At 40.2% G+C, this 19,432-nt stretch overlaps 1 protein-coding gene across 2 annotated transcripts; it reads right to left on the bottom strand.

Annotated features, from left to right (window-relative positions):
* Positions 1-1,492: 1,492 nt before the first annotated feature.
* On the bottom strand, positions 1,493-13,762 carry comta (catechol-O-methyltransferase a). Of its 2 annotated transcripts, none has more exons than XM_053503431.1 (6): positions 13,516-13,762; positions 8,039-8,253; positions 6,378-6,495; positions 5,450-5,643; positions 2,920-3,051; positions 1,493-1,836 (listed from the first exon to the last, which is right to left on the bottom strand). In XM_053503431.1, the coding sequence occupies exons 2-6, from the start codon at positions 8,204-8,206 to the stop codon at positions 1,657-1,659; spliced, it is 792 nt and encodes a 263-aa protein (XP_053359406.1). In that variant the 5' UTR covers positions 8,207-8,253; positions 13,516-13,762; the 3' UTR covers positions 1,493-1,656. The 2 variants fall into 2 exon arrangements, with proteins under 2 accessions (XP_053359406.1, XP_053359407.1); XM_053503432.1 differs by having other exon boundaries at positions 8,039-8,207.
* Between the last annotated feature and the right edge of the window lie 5,670 nt (positions 13,763-19,432).

Genomic DNA, 19,432 nt, shown 5'->3' with positions numbered 1-19,432 from the left:
GGATACGTCTGTCCCTCCACATCTCCAGCCACTGTATATTTCTTCTTTGTTGGAAGGATGTCTCAGAACCTGGTTTGATTGGACACAAGTCATAGTGAAGTGTCGTTATCCCCTGCCACTTGTCCCCATCACCTTGGAACAACTCCATATACAAGAATCCAGATTTAAAAAGAGACGCGTCACCGTCCCCAGACAGTGTAAATATGATTGCTTACTCTGCTCCAGCTGTGTATTAAACAATGCTATGTGTGATAAAAGCATGTTCAGTGACACACATCTCAGGACACAGGAGGTTCAGGATTACAGCAGTAGTAGGGAGGAATTCAGAGTATTTTTTTATGACCTTGTCAGAAATAGATCCATTTTTTGCCATAATATTTAGACCCAGTACACTATGAGTTTTGTACTGATTTTAATTTTGGGTGTTAATCTAGTGTTAACCTCACGCAGTACCATTTAATAACATTTCTAAATAATACTACACTAAAGCAAATATATTGCCCTGGCCAAAATAAAAAGTCACCATGTTGGAAGGGTCAGGCTGAATCAAGCAAAGAAAACAACTAAGGAGATTTGAAGTTACTGGAACTGGGTTAATTAAAAAAAGACTATTTATATAACACACCTGGAAGGACAGTGCTGAGCCATCAACTTTGTAGAAGAAATGTGCTTGGTCACTTAAACTCTTAATGAGGTTGAATAGGAAAAAATGTGATGATGTGATGAGGACTAAACAGCTCAGTGTGCATAAGAAACAGTGATGAGTCGTTCATGAATGATTCATTCTTTTTGAACGAGTCTTTAAAGTGACTTAGAAGAAGAAGAATGAGTCGTCTCCCGCTCAAAGCATCGCAAAACCTAGGTAGGTTATGTACAGGAAACAGAAATAAGTAGTTACCTTTGCGTTTTCTAGTCCAAGTCGTTCGTTCTTTTGTCACGTGGCTCTCATAGACGCTCAATAGATTCAAAAGAATGAACGACTCGAACTGGAAGACTCATGAGAAGAACCACTCAATTCCGTTTCCTGTGTAATGCACTGCATAGCGTCTATGAGAGTCACTTGACAAAAGAACAAACTATTTGTATCTCATAAGATATGAGAGGTGAGCTGCTCATTCTGTTTATCATAACGTGCTGATTTATGCACTGTAATATTTTCACTACTGGAACTATAGCCAAATTAACAAAAGTAGCATTTTATTTTATTTCTGATCAAAAGAACGAAATGAACTAAATGAGTCAAAAAAAGATTTGTTCATTTTGATGGATGAGATTTAAAGAACTGAGGCTCTCAAATGATCCAAACTTCCCATCACTAATAAGAAAACCACGTATCAGTGAGACTAATCAGAAATACAGTTTGGAGCAAAGGAAAAAGCTCATGTGGTCTGATGAGACCAGACTGACCCTATTCCAGAGCCATTGATATTGAATAAGCCCTTTTTTTCTGGCCAGGCAGTGTAAGTGTCTGTATGATATAAAGTATATTTACTTGTTTTTTTCGTGCACACAAATTAATGCAGTTTTATTTTAGTAAATGTTAAGATCAAACACTGATAATGTTTTTTTAATAAGCAGCCAATTCCCTACACCAGAATGTAATTAATTATAGATCATTGTTGTTGTTGTTGTTGTTGTTGTTGTTGGAAACAGCTTTTATCCCAAGAAGATCGACTTTTCCAGGCCGTCCTCCACTTTGGTGTACTCCAGGTGGGAAGGATAGTATCTGCTCTCGTAGCGAGGGCTTTTTCGCACGTACTCCAGGTACTCCGGCGTTCCAGGACAAATAACATTGTCTGCCAGCAGCACAGAGCCCTTCCTGAGCAAACCGCACTCCTGTAATGATGCAGAAAAATATTTCAGCATTGCAGTTCTGCTTTACTCATTTTTTTTGCTCCTTCCTTCATAACAGCAGCTCTAACAGTCTGCAAGACAAGGCTCAGGTTTATATTAACACACTTGGTTCTATAGTAACTCTTAACTTTTTCTATCAAATTTTCAAGATTCATTATTCATTCATCAATTTATTCATTATTCATTGTAAGGAGTCTCCAGTGCCAGCACTCAGATTGAAAAGTTTAGATGTAAAGCTAAATCTGAGAAACACAGAGCTTAAATAGCCATATTGATCATTAATCAGTTTACTAACAGAAAGGTCATTTAAGGAGGAAAAAAAGAGGATGGTGAAGGAATGACTGTATAGAACTGCTAATGGAAGATACGTATAAAAGGAACTTGTTCTATGGACGCTCCACCATCGAGTTCATTACTCAGTTCAGCAAGTTCAGTAAGTTGCCATGCTTTAAAAGGAAATAAAAGGCTTTTGGAAAGGGTGTTATATGAAAGTAATGTACTTGAGCATTGATTACTTTTCTATTACGAGTATATCTGGAAGCTGATTCATTCATTCCTTATGAGGTAGAAATGTTTCACTACTCATCCGAGTGGCTTCTTCAGTCTGAGGGACGTAGGTACAGTAAATTCCTGATAGTTACATCCTCCAGGGTTGCATTTTTCTCCTTAAAGGGGTATAATGTACATCTGAATGACTGAGAATAGCCAGTGTCTGGAGTTAATGGTGCAAAATGCTCCTTTTAGTGGACGTTTGGTTATATATAGTACTCTTTAATTTAAATTTTAAACAAGTTTTTGCTTCTCATTTTCAGTTCAGTCCCTGAACCGGACCAGTTTCTGTTCGGTTTTAGTAGGATTTGGTACACTGCTGATCCTGAATCCTGAGTGGTTGGAACAGACGAGAGGGGAAATGAGGTCGCTGCTGAGGTTGTAAAATAAACAACCAGCTTTGAAATCGTATCTTTAGCCTTTGCAGCCTGTTGCAGTAAAACAACTGGTCCTAGTTTTTTAGTTTAATCTACATCATTTAATTTAAATGAGCGCTGTATGTTGTATGTCTCTCACCTCAAGCAGCTTAATGTCAGGTAGGTAGCGGTCCTTCCAGTGGTCAAGGAAAATGAAGTCAAAAGTAGTGATGCCGAAGCGCTCCTTTATTTGTGGGATCAGATCCGCTGACGAGCCCTCGACTAGAGTCACCTGCGAAAGATAAATAAACGGGTGGAAATGAATACTGCACCAAGAAACCACCAATCTCTTCCATTTTTTTTATATGCTTATCAACAGTAGGTCCATCTGTCATTTTAATCCTACCTTACAAGTAAATCCCGTTAAGATGGCTGGCCAATAAAAACTTTTACAAGTCTCTACAGGTGGCCATAAAACACACCAGATTGTGACAGGGTATAATTACAGACATTTATAACTCAGAATACGACCGTGCTTTATGTAGGGAATAAAACACTTGGAGGTGAGCTTTAAGCAGGAAGATAACAGATAACAGTGTGTTTACAGATATTTTCTTTATCAGCCTAAAATTTATTATTTCCCTGTGACTGCATGTTATTGAACGTTGTAAATTTTTAAGGTAATTACAAAGAAACTGCAAAGCTCTCCATCCACGTGCTTGATATTATAGAATCATATCATTATAAGGGGTGGCTTGGTGGCTGGCAATCTCGCCCTGTATCTCCAGCGTTTTGGTTTAATTCCTGCATCTGGTCTGTGTGCATGGAGTTTGCATGTTCTCCCTGTGCTTGGCGGGTTTCTTCCGGGTTCTCCGGTTTCTTTACACAGTCCAAAGACATGCAATTTAGGCTAACTGGCGTTCCCAAGTGTGTGTGTGTGTGTGTGTCCTGCGATGGATTGCCAACCCTCTTACGAAGTAGGGTGTATCCTACCTCGTGCACTAGGTCCCCCAGGACCCTGTATACAGGATAAAGCGGTATAGACAATGAGTTAGTGAGTAATTAAGGGTTGCCCCCTAGTGATTTGCAGCTTTACCCGCTGTGTACTGATTTTTTTCAATCGGGAATTGGGCCTTGGTTCTTGGTACCTAGTTCCTTTTTATATGAGTTTTCAGTTAGGTTTGATTAATATGGCGATTTGGGCTGCATGTTCCATGGGTATTGGGTTAAGAACATTTTCATTGCGTTTACCGTATGCTGGGTCAACAGGGTTTTGTTTAGCAATGATTAGGGTTATTTAGGATTAATGCTAAAAGCTAAAAGCCTGCTTATGAGCACTGGTGGCTCAGTGGTGGGTGTTTCGCCTGCCACGTGAAAGGCCTGGGTTTAAATCCTAGCCCATGCCCAAACCCCCACTGGATGCAGTGCTGGTCCTAAGCTTGAATAAAAATAGGAGGGTTACATTAGGAATGGCATCCTGCGTACTGTAGTGCCAAGTTTATATGTGTGGACTGAATAAATCAGTATGGTTTCCACTATAATTAATGTTGTGTTTGTAAATTAAAGTACATCCTCAACTCCTTGACTACCTGGAGGTAGAGAATACCCAACTGACACGAAGATGCAGCAGGCTAACGGGAGGATAAGCATAACACTTAGCCAGGAGTTTTAGGACTATATCGTTTCCCCAGAGTAAAGAGTGGCTGATGCTGGCTCTGTATGGTGGCATTGAGTTCCCCATGGAGGTCTTTAGCATGCAATGCCCGAAGCCTGGAGAGAAAGCCCTACAGGGTGAAGTCGATACAGTGGAGCTCCCTACACCGAGCTCCAGGAGTGAATTTGACAGCACAGAGATTAAATGTGAAGTCGATAGGGTGGCCTCCTGCACAGAGCTCCAGGATAAGATCGGTAGAGATGACTCCCACACCAGGGCTCAGTCTAAGTAATGTCCTATTCATCAAAAGTTATACTCCGGTGATCTAGATTTACACCTTGTTGCAAGAAGGAGTTATGCTACATTAACCATGTCAAAACATGATGACACAGAGTTATGCCATGTTATGCAAGAACAATGTCCTTCTAATCCCGAATTAGTCAACCCCAGCAACACCCATTGACACTGAGGACATTTCTCTGGCACCACTGGCTGGCCTTGAGAACATTGTGATCTTCTTGCCTCTAGGCTATGAGCACACCCTAGCTTGTCTAGCTTTTCATGCTTGTCTCGGCTGCACGTGTGCTGTACACACTAGCGTCAATAACATTGTGTTAGCTCCACACCCTGGCTTCTAGTTTGCCATGCATTAGTGTATGGCATCACCTCTCACCCTTGAGGACTTTGTGCGCCTGTCAAGCCCCTCAGCTCTCATGCCAGGTTGAGTCCTACAGTATGCGAAGGACCATCACAATGAGGTTCTAACAGGTCTGCCCCCTAGTGGCACACGACTCCGCTCGCTTAGTAGTAACTTTTATGTGTTGCGAATTATATTTTGACATTGGCCTTCATAGTTTTTATGGTTTCTGTTTAATGATTACTGATTGATATGATTATTTAGGATTATTTAGAATGTGTCACTATAAATGTGTTCATTATATTCCCAGTCTCTGGTTTTTTTTTTTTGTTTGTTTTATGGATGCTAAGAAAACTTTCACATTGACTAGCAATCTCTCTCTCTCACACACACACACACCTTGTCTTGTAGACCAGCGTAGGCGATGATCTGCCTGGCGACGGCGGCGGAGGCCGGGTTAAATTCCACGGTGATGAGTTTGGTGCCGGGGGACAGCAGGCGGGCGATCCTCACTATGGAATACCCGCAGTACGTACCCAGCTCCAGAACCGTGCTGGGGTTCACCTCAGTCACCACCGAGTCCAAAATGGAGCCTGAACAGGCACAATAAACACACACACATACTGTACATTGGCAGCTACACTTAAATATCATTAAGAGATGTAATTGAGTGGTGAACGTCACAATCGAAACTTCATTAATGGTCTTTCTGCATCATTTAACAGCCAGTCAGGTCTGCACCATTGATTATTAATCAGCTATTAATCAGTTCCAACGCGTTTTACCACCGGGGTTCATCATGATCTCGTCTCATTGTTCCAGTCATAATTGATAATGCAGGTGGTTTCCTATTAAAACTTCCCTTTCCTAACCAGCGTAATACTGATGCCGTCATTTTCTCATCTCATACATGGCGAGGAGAAATAATAAAGAATAAAATGAGTGCTTTTTTATGAAACACACATATCACATGTCTCTCACCACTGAGTTTTATTAGATCAGACAAAATAATAAAAAGCTCCTTTTACATCTCCTCTCTCTCTCTCTCTCTTTCTCTTTGGTTGTGTGTGTGTGTGTTTGTGCAGCCATGTGGAGAAGTCATTGACCCAGCAGGCGGACGAACGCCATCACGTCATCACAGTCATGAGCATGAGCAGCCCCAAGGACTTTCACTCAAGAGCAGGAAACAAAGTGACAGATGGATGGAGAGGAGAGACTTAAATCCAACAGAAGGTGACCAGTAGCTGAGTTCATGATAAGGGAGAGAGCGAGAGATAGAGAGAGAAACAGGCAGAGGAACAATAGAAAGACTGGTGGATGAGTTCACCTTTCTCATCGCCCACGTTCATGGCCCATTCCGAGTGCTTGCAGAAATAGTCGATGGCGGAGATGACGCTTTCGGGATTTCCTTTAGTGGCGTTCTTCTGCACTGCCTTCAGCATGCGCTGCGGTTACACAATCATTTCAGAAAGTTAGGAGGGCAGATTTATACCTCTAAACTCAATGGAATGAGATGGAAATGAAAAGGAATGGTGATGCGAGTGATGCTGAATCGAAAGGAATGGGTGGAAATAAGAAGCAATAAAACTGGATAGGATGAATTGCCATAAGATGGTATAAAAGAAACGGGAGAATGTAAGGGAAATGTTTTGACTGGAACAGAAAGAATGATCAGATGGTTGGTATTTAAAATGGAATGAGATGGAATTGGACAATAAGAGAAAATAGGATCAGAATGCAGTGGGATGGATAGATAGATAGATAGACAGATAGATAGATAGATAGAATGTACTGTCAGTGCATAGCTCAGCAACAAAATTTTGTTAAGCATCTAAGTTCAAATAGTACCGTACATATACATCTGTACAATATTGGCATTGTGCCACTTATAAGGTGCGCTTTAAATAATAATATATATATATATATATATATATATACTCTGCAAAAAAAGAACCGTTCTCTGACTTTCAACTGTTTTTACTTTCAGTAAACTTAATGTTTAAATATTTGTATAAACACTAAAGAGTCAACACTATAAGACATAAACTAAAAATGTTTCACAATGTGTCCCTGAATGAAGGGAGGCTCAAAATCAAAAGTACCAGTCAGTATCTGGTGTGGCCACCCGCTGCTTGAAGTACTGCAGTGCATCTCCTCCTCATGGACTGCCTATTGCGGACAGTCTGAGCACTGATGGAGGGATTGTGTGTTCCTGGTGTGACTCGGGCAGTTGTTGTGGCCATCCTGTACCTGTCACGCAGGTGTGATATTCGGATGTACCCATCCTGTGCAGGTGTTGTTACACGTGGTCTTCCACCGCGAGGATGATCAGCCGTCCTTCCTGTCTCCCTGTAGCGCCGTCTTAGGCGTCTCACAGTGCGGACATGGCGATTTATTGCCCTAGCCACATCAGCAGTCCTCATGCCTCCCTGCAGCATGCCTAATGCACGTTCACGCAGATGAGTAGGGACCCTGGGCATCTTTCTTTGGGTGTTTTTCACAGGCGGTAGACAAGTCTCTTTAGTGTCCTGCGTTTTTAGAACTGTGACCTTAAATGCCTACTTTCTGTAAGCTGTTAAGGTCCTAACGACCATTCCACAGGTGCATGTTAATTAACTGATTATGGTTAATTGAACATGCATGGAAAACATTGTTTAAACCCTTTACAATGAAGATCTGTAAAGTTATTTGGATTTTTACAACATTATTATTGAAATACACAGTCCTGAAAAAGTTTCTTTTTTTGCTGAGTATATTGTATATATAGCTTGGTGTACAGTATATGAGTTAGACACTATTTTGAACTCTCCATGTCCTTCAACACATTGAATTAAAAATACATTATTTATAATACTCAGCGGTTAAAACACAATCTGCCCATGAGACTAACTAATAAAACCAGTGTAGAGAAAACCCTGAACCTGAAAGGCAAATAATGTTTTTTTAATTGTCACGTCTGCACAAAGGTAAAAAATGAAAACATGTCACCTGAGGGCGTGTGGAGCGTGTGAGCGTGTCGTGCAGTCGCTCGGTTATGAAGTCATGCCACATTAATGCCCACGTGCCATTGCGCTGCACGGCTGGCACGACCCAATAGAAGAAGATGAAAAGGAGAGCTGCAGAAACAGCACCAGCCGTCAGCAGGCAGCAGACCATTCTGAGAGAGGAAGGAGAGGAAATAAGAGAGAGAAGAGGAAGAGAGGCTGATAGAGGAAGGGATACAGAGATAGAGGAAAGGGTGATAGGACGAAAGAGAGAGAGAAAAAAAAAACAAGACAGTAGGAATAAATATTTGATTGATCATACCCAATCCCTAAATTTACCAAAACACTCTCTACCCAGGAATCCCCCCTTTATCTAAGGGACGAGCTAATTATCAGAAACTAAACCTAAAGATTTGTTGTGTGTCTAAGCCCTGAAGGCTGTTCTGTAGCTGCAGGGCTTTGTATAAAATCTCTGTCATACCTTTTAATTCCTTATGATTGATCATTAGCCTACGGTTATAATTAAGACAATTTGAAGAGGATATGATGTTGCCTTCACATCACCACTTCTGATTAAATCCATATACCTGGAAACACGTACTCTACATCTTTGCCCGTTCTGTTTTTTTTTGTCGACATTTTTTCAACACACCATCAGTCATCAGTCTGATAATCAGACCAGAGAGGACACAAAAGCATTCGATGTCTCTTGCCCTGTAGCTAGGTCTGATCAGCTGCCTTCTGATGAATAATTGACATGGACATGCTGGTATAAACATCATCGGATGTGATAGACAAACCAAACCGGTTCATGTTTTAAAAATTTCTATTTTATTTATTGATTTTGCGACATCTGCATCAGGTTCACTACACCTTTTCACTGAAGCAGGTATGGAGGATGGTACAGTATTAGACCTGTTGCAAATTATTGCGCTGCATCAAGCAAAGAAAACAACTAAGGAACCAAAACCTGGAAGGACAGCACTGAACCGTCAACTCTGATTTTTGGGAGGAAATATACAAATCTACAAATTTACAGATTCACAAAGTAACAATAAAACAGACAAGAAATGTTATACTGCACTAACAGAAAACGAGGAAAATTGCACTAAGAAAAAAACATCTAAGTTATTTATTTAGATAAACAACAATGTATTATAAAAAAAAAAAAAAAAATTCACTAATGTTCCGTGATTACTTACCAATGATTTTACACTTGACGTGTGAGTTAGCAGGAGCATTAGTGTTTGAATGAACCCTGTGTTCTTTGCTTCTTGACTAAAAAGGGTCTGTGGTCTGGTGATCTTTGATCCTAAGATATTACTCAACCAGAAAAGTCCACATTGGTAAATATATGCAATAAATAGCTAAGGAAGGTGTTGTAGCGGAGCGAAGAACATACGTACTGTACAAGCTACAGGACAGGTTTATAATGTCATTGTAACTGCATGTAATTGCAGTTGATCTCGAATAATTAAATAAGACCGAGGAACTGTGTGTGTGTGTGTGTGGGGGGGGTACCTATACAGTTTACAGGACGGCAAACACACTTTCAGCTTCAAGAGGAATGAGATAAGGAAATGGCTAGTGCTCTTTCAGTGACTGGTTAACATCTGTCTCTTCACACTGATGTCACCAGGAGCTAATCAGCTTTACAAACAGCTGATTACTGAGAACTGAGATATTTATTACATTTCTGATATTCAAGAGAACAGTTTGAATCCAAGGCCTTAAACTGATTGTAATTACAGTTGGAATAAAGGCAATGATGCCCAATTTACAGACAAATTATTTTTTAAAGACAATTATTATTGTTATTATTATTATTATTGTTATTATTGTTGTTGTTGTTGTTGTTGTCATTATTATTATTTCATCCAGGAAGCTCTGTAATGTAGTCCAGCTACAGACTGTGGAGAACAATGATCACTATTGTATTTATTCCCATTTTGTACAACGGTGAAAGGGCCTCCGGTCGATTAATGCCACGATTTAGCCTAATCTGCATGACTTTAGACTTTGGGAGGAAATCGGAGAACCCGGAGGAATCAAACCCGGGACCTGGAGGTGCAAGGCGACAGTGCTAGCCACTAAACCACTGGGCCGCTATTATTATTATTATTATTATTATTATTATTATTATTATCATTATTATTATTTATAATAATTATTATAATATCTATTATTATACCTATAATAATAATAATAATAATAATAATAATAATAATAATAAACTGACTACCATGAAGCCTATTATATATAAAATTCTGAGCATCTCCTTAAGAGACGTGGACGCAGTCGGCCATTTTAAACCAGACCACATCGCCTTAAATACAGTATTAAGTGTAAAACTAGTGTAAATTTAGCTTAAATTTCTTTTGTTCCTCTTTATTTATGTTTGGTATTTATTTTGTTTTTCCCTGTGTATGGATTTTTTTCATCTTCTCCCTCTTTTTTCTTATTTCTGTTTTTTCCTCTCTTTGTTTACATACAAAAACCCCAGATCTCCAGCACCTTGTTTGATCTTGTGTCTTTCTTTCTCTTTTTCATTTTTTCCCCCTTTTTTAAATTGGCCCGGCGTCTAGCCTTGTACATGTATAGAAACCATTTCTGAGACATGTAAAGCCTGGGCTGGATATAGGAATAAAAGGTGTGTATGTGTGTATGTGTGTGCGTGCGTGTGTGTGTGTGCATTAAGATTGTACAAGTGTGCCTCTCCTTCACTGATGATAATGTCCTGTCATTCAGATATACTTAAAGAATCACTACATGTTCATTTTCAGCTTAAAAGAAACACTAAAAATATTGTTAAAAAAAAGTCTCTTATCCATGCCTTAAAAGAAAAGCATCATGCAGATATGTTATCATAATAGTGTGTATTATCTTACCTTGTGTGATGCAAGACATCGATGGAACCAGTGCAAGTGTTAACCTTTAATCCTGATCTTTATTTCTTTTTTTAGATTTTGAACTGCATATTTGCAGTACTGTATACTTAAACATACTCTCTTTAGCACAGCAGTATATTACACCACTTTTGTTATAACTGTGTTATTATCATTATTATTATTAGTGGTGCTTGCAAAGCATCACTATTGTTATCTTGCAGGCTTATTATTATTAATATTATTATTATTACAAAGGATTTACTGAAAGTAATGCAAAAGTGGGAATAACTTTTTTTTTATTAACTGACACAGGTTACTCAAACTGCACATGTTGGTAGAGTAACTTTTCCTATATACAAATTTAGTCTCCATAACAAGCCATGCACTGGAACCATCTGTGATGATGATGCATCAAGGCATTTGGCAGACCCTCTCATCCAGGGCGATTTACATTTACTCTCATTATACTGTACATCTGAGCAGGTAAGGGTTACAGGGCCTTGCTCAAGGGCCCAACAGTGGCAACTTGGTGGTTGTGGGGTTTGAACCTGGGATCTTTTGTACCATAGTCCAATGCCATAAACACTAAACTAGGCCTGAACGCATGGCTTGTGATGGAGAGCAGTTATGTTGAGTAGTACAGTACCTTTGTATAGAGGGAACGATCTGTGCCTTGTTTCTGCATTGCTTTCGTTACAGTCCTCTTTTATCAGTGGTAGTAGTGTATGTAATGTATCGATATATTCAAAGCATTAAAGTTTATCTGTAAAGTGTTTCTAAAATATACTAAAAGAAACGTTTTTAATAATTGACATTAAATAAGAACTAAATGTACTTGTTTCCACTTACCTACAAATTGGACTTCAGCTCGACTCTCTCCGTAATCCAGAGATTTCCTGTACGGTACCAAGTAGAAATATTGATTTGATTACCATCATGGTGAAATAAAGTGAGAGGTGATAACTCTGCTTTCTGTTTCGTTTCTTTCCCCATAGCAAACACCAGACAGCTGACAGGTTTGGCACAGAGTTTAGACGTAAATATACAAAGGGTTTATTGTGTAGTTTGGAATTTCACCGGAAAAATAACGTTCCGTGGAAAGATGACGGTGTGTTTTGTTGCCAGTCAGTACACCATTTACACCAGATCAGCGTTTTCATGATAAACAAGGAAATTAAACTACTTTGGAAATGATCCATGACAGAACTTTTGCTACAAGGTAGATTATCTTTCAAAACAGCATGTCCTGAAGTGCTTTATTTCTCTTGTTACTGGGTGTAAAAACTCCCTTTTTTAAAAGTAAAAACTCCCTTTATTTCTTTATATAATCCCTCTACTACACTAATGCGCTTATCCCAGTGTTCCACTAGGGCTTGGATATCATCAAGGTAGAAAGTTTTCTCAGTACGCTGGCCTCCCAGGAACTCCTTAAATGGCCCAAACATGTGGAAATAGCTTGAAGTGAGGTCAGGACTGTATGGGGGATGTGGCATGTGGCAATAACTCCCATATGAGTTAACGTCTACTAGCATCTACTTGTTGAATGTTCAGTGGGCTCTAGACCGGGATTGACGCACGGACGGCATTCTGTAAAATGTTTTAGATTTTTTTACTGCGGCTAAGAGTCTCGTCACCGTAACGTGCTTCAAGCCTGCTGTACTGTAAATGTCAATCACTTTAACGCAGAAATGTCACCACAAGTCCCTGTTTGACTTGAACGCCCTTTCGTATTAATAAATGATGTTGTGTGGGTTTTTTTTTCCCATTTCACAGCCTATTTAATGCCATGATTTTATTTTCTCCATGTTTGCTGTGTTAATTCACAACACAGTGTTTATTATTAGCTTTATATTCTGTAGAAGGTTGTAGCACTTACACACAACAACTGTTACTACAGATACAGAACCAGGGGCATCAATGCAAACCCTTCATTTCGGTTATAATTTTAGAAAATGAATAAGCCGTATCCGTGCGTCCTGCTTCTTTAACAGTCTGATAGGATTAAGGGCTTATGGTTTATGCGAAATCGCAGCACCAGCAGAGGTTCGTATCGCGTCGAGAGCGGGCCGACGTTCAGAGCTATCGCAGGTTTCGTGAAAGATATCGTTATTAGTCTGTAGGCCGAGCAGAAGCCTCCGGCAGGCAGGGAACTCGTTTAAACGTCCTCCCTCGCACACGCCGTAACGGAGCAGGTCTCGGCGATCTGCAGAACTGCCAAGGAACGGCCTGTCGGCTGATCTGCATTCTGCGCACCGGGTCACATAAATATTTCACTCCACACTGCTGTTCAGCTCGTGGGCCTCCTTCGGGCCGCAGTAAGGCGCTATTCACACTCACGCCTGCGCATTTCCACACACACACACACACACACACACACTCACAGATGGAGCTGTGGGAAAAAGCAGACGACTGCATAAAAGCTGTCAAACGGATCAGCAGTGTGGTGTTGAGGAGGGAGGTGTCAAAAAACATGAATCCACATGCTCATACACTCATGCACAATCATGGCTTAGACACACACATGCACATACATGCATATAAAAAAAAAAAGTCTCATTAAATGTGTTAAATTGTGCCAAGTAGAAAGTCTTACTTGCTCCTGGAGATTTCCACAAGCACAGATCACGTCCCTGCTCGTCTCCAGTGCCTTTCTGCTCAACACTGAACACTTTCTTAATGGACTTGTGTAGCTACAGGTCTAACTGAAGCACATGGCGCACTGAATACACCCTAGAGTATGTATATAGCATACCATACACATGGTCAATGCACGCACACACACACGCACACATGCACAGAAGCATATGTTGGTGTGCATACGTGTACCTACAGTATACCGTATCCCCCCTCCCATGTCCATACCCGCACACACACACACACACAAAGGAATCATATAAGGGAAAGGGCTAAGCCTCGGCCAACCAGACAGGGGGGTTTAATCCCCCCTTAGCCAATCACGCCGCAGTCCACCCCTCTCGCTTTCTGTGCTAATCTCTGTGTGTTTGTCTCCCTTTCATGCTCTTTCCACCCCTAAGCACTAAACACTGGAGCTCAGCCATGTTCCTGTCCTCAAATCTACAGCCTGAGGACTTTTATACTCTTTGAATATAAATGCTTATAAAATTAAGAGATTAAGATTTAATGATTTGTCACATTTACAGTACCTTTCAGCCCAGCGTTAATCTTTTGTTTATCCCAGTTATTTGAAGCTGGGGTCAGAACACAGGGTTCCTGGAGCAGGTAGGTTTGTTGCTCAAGTGCTCAGCAGTGGGAGTTTGGCGGTGCTGGGGCGCGAACCACTGACCTTCCGATCTGTAACCAAGTAACCGTAATACTTTGAGGTTTGTCATCTTTAGGATCGTTTATAACTTTTATACATTTTACAGTTCTCACTTCTCATTTTATTTGTCACATACACAGTCATACACGCTGTGTGAGATGCAGTATGAGATACATCTCACACACATCTCATCTCAACGCCTGTGACGTAAAAATAGAAATCAAACTAAAGAGAGAATTTGCAATTAATTCAAACAGGCTGGCACAATTGTGTAGTGGCTATCACTGTGGTCTCGCACCTCCAGGGTCTGGGTTCGATTCCTGCCTCAGGGTCTGTGTGCATGGAGTTTGCATGTTCTTCCATGTCAAGCCATGCAGATTAGGCTAATTGGCATTCCTAAGCTTAGGTTCTTGTATTAATATGTTGTTGGCCTTACAGCTGCTTCTCTCGAGGGGTCGCCACAGCAGACCATCTAACCCGCACACAACTTGGCACAAAGATACCCTTCCATTTTATCCGCGTTTGGGACCAGCACAGCATCCAGTGGCTGTGGTTTGGGAATTGGGTGGCAGTTGAACCCGGGCCTTCTGCATGGCAGGCAAAACACCTACCACTGAGCCACCAGTGCCCACAGAGTCCTGTATTAATATCCAGGACTTAATGATCAGTGCTACATTAATTGGTTTCAATTCTTCATTGTAAAAAAACAGCCTATAACATTAAGAAACTTTTTGACTTTTTTGAAGTCCTGACCAGTCACAAAATTTGCACATTACATACAAAGATCTCCATGTTCTTCATGTTCCTTTCTAAGGAACACAGATTCACATATGCATGGTACCCAGAAGTACCTGAACCTCCCCCACCCAGGTGATTCCAGAGGAAACAAGGTTGGGCAATTTTTTCCACAACCACTGCAAAACATATCAATTCCACACACACACATAAATGTGGGTGACAGCAAGACCTCAGCATTCTGGTGCATGCTGTTCTAGGAAAAACAAACGGTACTCATGGTGATTTACTCTTATTCCCACTAAGCTGATTATTTTCCAACAACAGCACACAGCACCATACAAATTCCTCTTATATTTCCATATTTGTTTACTTCTTGAAGAACAGTGTATCACACATTACACTTTTTAATAATGCTTTTATACACGGTTGCATGGAACTCCATTTCTCCTTACAGAAAACTTTACTATACCAGCAATTATACAAGGCATAAAAGAATAGATGTATAAGAAATAATGCTTGCAGCTGGAACTGCTCTTAGATATGCTGTTATAGAAAACAAATAAACATCTTCTGGCCAATCAGGATCAAGAGTTGAACCCTGCTGTGGTATAAAGCAGCAATATGTACAAGTTGCAGCAAACTTAAGAAACCCTGTATGTATTCTGCATTGAGTTTGCAGGGTAGTTTCTGGATCTGGCGTAATAACAGAATGTGATCGAACGCACAAAGGTTTCATTCCAACTTGGTGTAAAAAATAAAATAATAAGAGCCTGCAAACAAAATGTTGGGAAGTTATGTGAGAACAGGCTCAGTGATTGATTGATTGATTGATTGATTGATAGATAGATAGATAGATAGATAGATTGATTGATAGATAAATAATTAATTATATTAATAACATAGGGAATAGTTACAGAAGCCAAGCAAACTAGGCTAGATTTCCTTTTATTATTAAAAACTATAAAGTCAAAAGGGTCTCTAAGATCAGCACATTAGGATGCATTAATAAGGTTAAATATTCCATGATAAGAATATACTGTTTCTATGTACATGATAATTGTATATATTTAAATAAATGTACTGTACGTAAGTTGCACCAGTAAGGGATGGATAAGTTGTAATTATTAAAGACAATAAAGACGATCATGTTGATGCAATCGGAGAGAAGATCTAAGAGATTGAAGACTAAAGTGCATTGCTGACATATTAACAGATTTAACAGCATAAATACAGAACAGAACAGAATGTACAAGGGTGAGTCACTAATAAATTACCCGCACTCTGGAACACTGTTGAATTTATTTTAATTCATTTTTTTTTTCTTTTCTTTTTTTGTAGAAAAGACAAGTACATCATTTTTCGACACAATCTCCTTGCTTTTGCTTACTAGACTTTGTCCACCTTTGATCAGGACTATAGGGAGGATGGTGTAACTCCCTAAAACAAAGTTGTGTGTGTGGGTAGAAGTGTTTGAACGTGTATTGTCATGCAAGATCATGACGCCCTTGGATTTTGAAGTTCAGGCTTCAGCTCTTTAATAAGCGTCTCACTATAACGAGTGCTGTTGATTGAACCTTTTTCCTGATAATGTTCCCATACTGGCCCGTGAGAATCCCAGAAAACTGTCAGCATTGATGTCATTTTCAGCTGATGGTTTATGCTCTACTGTGAGTTGTTTCGGCACCGTGTACACCCTCAGAGGCTGCTCTTCTTTCATGCAAATCACATAGGAAGTGGAGCATCCATTGTTGCTCGTGATGGACTGATGGACCACATTACATTAGTAGCCTTGAACGGAAACGCTGATAATACAGAAGCTGTAATAAACCTGGAGTGCGGATAGTTTTTGGCTCCGTCCTCGTACACGAGCCTATTTATAGTAATGATGTCGGAGACGGAGATCCCTTTCCTGCGACAGAGTAGTGTTATTCTAAAGACTAATTGCAGTCTGCAGGAAAGACTTCCTGCAGCATTCTTTGCCACGGCGGAGTTCCTCTTGCTAGGAATGCTCTGCTGTTCAGCCAATCGGTTGCGGAGGGGTTATGAGGTGTTTTCCATGATGTTCAACAATTTGTTTAGCAAACTCCAAGCACTCCAAGGGAATCCTCAATATTGAGCTAGCATTCTTGATCAGCTTGTTAATTGTACATGAACTGAACCTCGGTAGCACGCATAACCCTTACATTAGAATTCTTATTAAATAGGTCATGTGTGAGCCTTGCTGTGCCGCAGGCTAGTGTTACATTTAATTAAGGCCACTTGTGCTTTGTCCCTCTACACTAAGTACCCTTTCATTCAAATGTGGCGGTGGAAACAGATTGTGTTTCTCAGAGATTGTGTGGATAGTTCCAAAAATGACGCAGGAGCTGTATTTTTTTTCCCTACATTTATGCTACATAGCTAAACTCTTTGTGCATTCTTTTCCGTGTTAGGAGATATCACAGAAACGACGTCGAGCTAGACCAAGTATTCCAAACATATGTATATTCTTGTAAGACTTCCAGCAAATGATGATACATGCAATTTGGCTCTCAATCAATCTTAATCACCTGAACTGTCAGCTCTTGCTCGCTTTCTTGTTCCTACATCTCACAACGCAGGATAGTACAACGTAAAAACCTCAATAAAGTGCACAAAGGATTGCGCTCCAGGCTCAACGAGTGTGTATCCGGGCGAGCATGAGCTGCTGGGGGTTGTAACGCATGCCAGAGCTGTGACTCACTCAAAGGCTCAACTGGCCTGTTTAAGACACACAGACACACACACAAATGTGCATACGTATAAACATAACCACACATGCACACTACTGTACATACCGATGCTTTCATAGACGCATACACTTATGCACGGTGTACTTTAGCACTCTTTAACATCACCACTACTGAACACACACAGAAAACCAGAGCATCAGAAATTATCATGCAACTTATATAAAAACACTTTGTTTTATTTCTAATTAGCCTCAGTGACCAAATATCACGTACTACATCCTATTAGAAACATTAGCCTAAATTATTTCCTTTACCCTTAACATTATTTGGTGACTTCCTAAACTCATTGCATGGTTGTCACAGGGTGGCAGCTGCCATGCTTGAAATAAGCCATGCCCCCCCCCCTCTTCTAACTTTCACCCTAACCAACTTTGACCTCTGATCTCTCTATTAGAGGTCTGTTACAGTTCTATTACTTCAATTAACTTACATGACTTACGTTATAAAAGTATGATTTAAAAAAAAAATACGCATTTTGCTTGTTTATACAGTAGAATATGAATGTTTTATGCAAACATAGTTTTGAGAAACTATAAATACAATGTGTTTATTAAACTTGATAGTGGCTAGATTGCCGTCTTAGGTTTGTGTGCATGGAGTTTGCATGGTACTCTGGTTTTCTCCCACAGTCCAAAGACATGCAGATTAGATTAACCGGTGTCCATGTCAGTTAGCCCAATCTGCAAGTGTTTGAACTGTGGGATTAAACTGAAATACCCAGGGGGGGAAACCCACCAAGCACGGGGAAAACATGCAAACTCCATGCACACAAACCCAAGGCGGGAATCAAACCCTTGACCTTCATGCTTTATTATTACAGTATGCTTTATTCACATATACATATATATATATATATATATATATATATATATATATATATATATATATATATATATATCGGGGTCTCTGTGCATGGAGTTTGCATGTTCTCCCCGTGCTTGGTGGGTTCCTTGGGGCACTTCGGTTTCCTTCCAAATATATACATGCATAATTGCTGTTCCCAAACTGCCTGTAGCGTTTTGAAAGCGCTTGTGAATGTTCAACTTGGTTGTAAAAATGGGAATAAATACAATGGTCACCACTGGCCTACACGGTCCCTAGCTGGACTACAGAAGTTCCTATATGGATGCATGGATGGATGGATTCCCCCAAATGCAACCTTTTCGTGTAAATGGTGAACCCAAGAAAAATTAGAAACTGATTTAAAATAAGCTTTAATAGCTATTCATATTAATAGAAGAGCTTTATTTGATGATTGTGTGTATAGTATATGAGAAAGAAAGAAAGAAAGAAAGAAATGGGAAATGTTCCAAGTCAGAGAGTTAGTTAGAATAAAACCACTTATATATGAGGAGATCTCCCCTGATGATTCGGTTTGAATGGTACAGTCCTAGTTGATTGAATGGAATTTGGACCAGACCATCGAGGGCCGTTTCCAGTTTTATAGGGGGGGACGGGAACACTTTGCGTCCTTCTGCCCTTCGCGTAAAACAGACAAGTCCTCACACGAAGAGTGAGTTTATCATTTCGGTGAAGTCAACTCAGGTTTATAAGCGATCAAGTGTGTGTGTGTGTGACTCCGGATCTATTCGCAGAGCTCTCTAACCTGACTGCTCCCTTCCCTTCCCACTCCGGATTTGGACAGAGACTGAAGGAGGAGGAGGAGGAGGAGGTGTTGGGGGGGGACGCGAACAGCTGCTGCTGCGAACACACGTTTTTTT

Source organism: Clarias gariepinus, chromosome 9 (assembly GCF_024256425.1).
Source record: "Clarias gariepinus isolate MV-2021 ecotype Netherlands chromosome 9, CGAR_prim_01v2, whole genome shotgun sequence".
Lineage (NCBI taxonomy): Eukaryota > Metazoa > Chordata > Actinopteri > Siluriformes > Clariidae > Clarias > Clarias gariepinus.
This window is presented reverse-complemented; position numbering and strand designations above follow the sequence as displayed.

What these genes read in the sequence shown, in the direction of transcription:
- comta (XM_053503431.1), bottom strand. Translation starts at nt 8,206, where the DNA reads ATGGTCTGCTGCCTGCTGACGGCTGGTGCTGTTTCTGCAGCTCTCCTT. An exon ending in CACGCTCCACACGCCCTCAG is followed by an intron (nt 6,496 to 8,038) that starts GTGACATGTTTT and finishes GTGTAACCGCAG; the next exon opens with CGCATGCTGAAGGCAGTGCA. An exon ending in GAACGTGGGCGATGAGAAAG is followed by an intron (nt 5,644 to 6,377) that starts GTGAACTCATCC and finishes GTGCCTGTTCAG; the next exon opens with GCTCCATTTTGGACTCGGTG.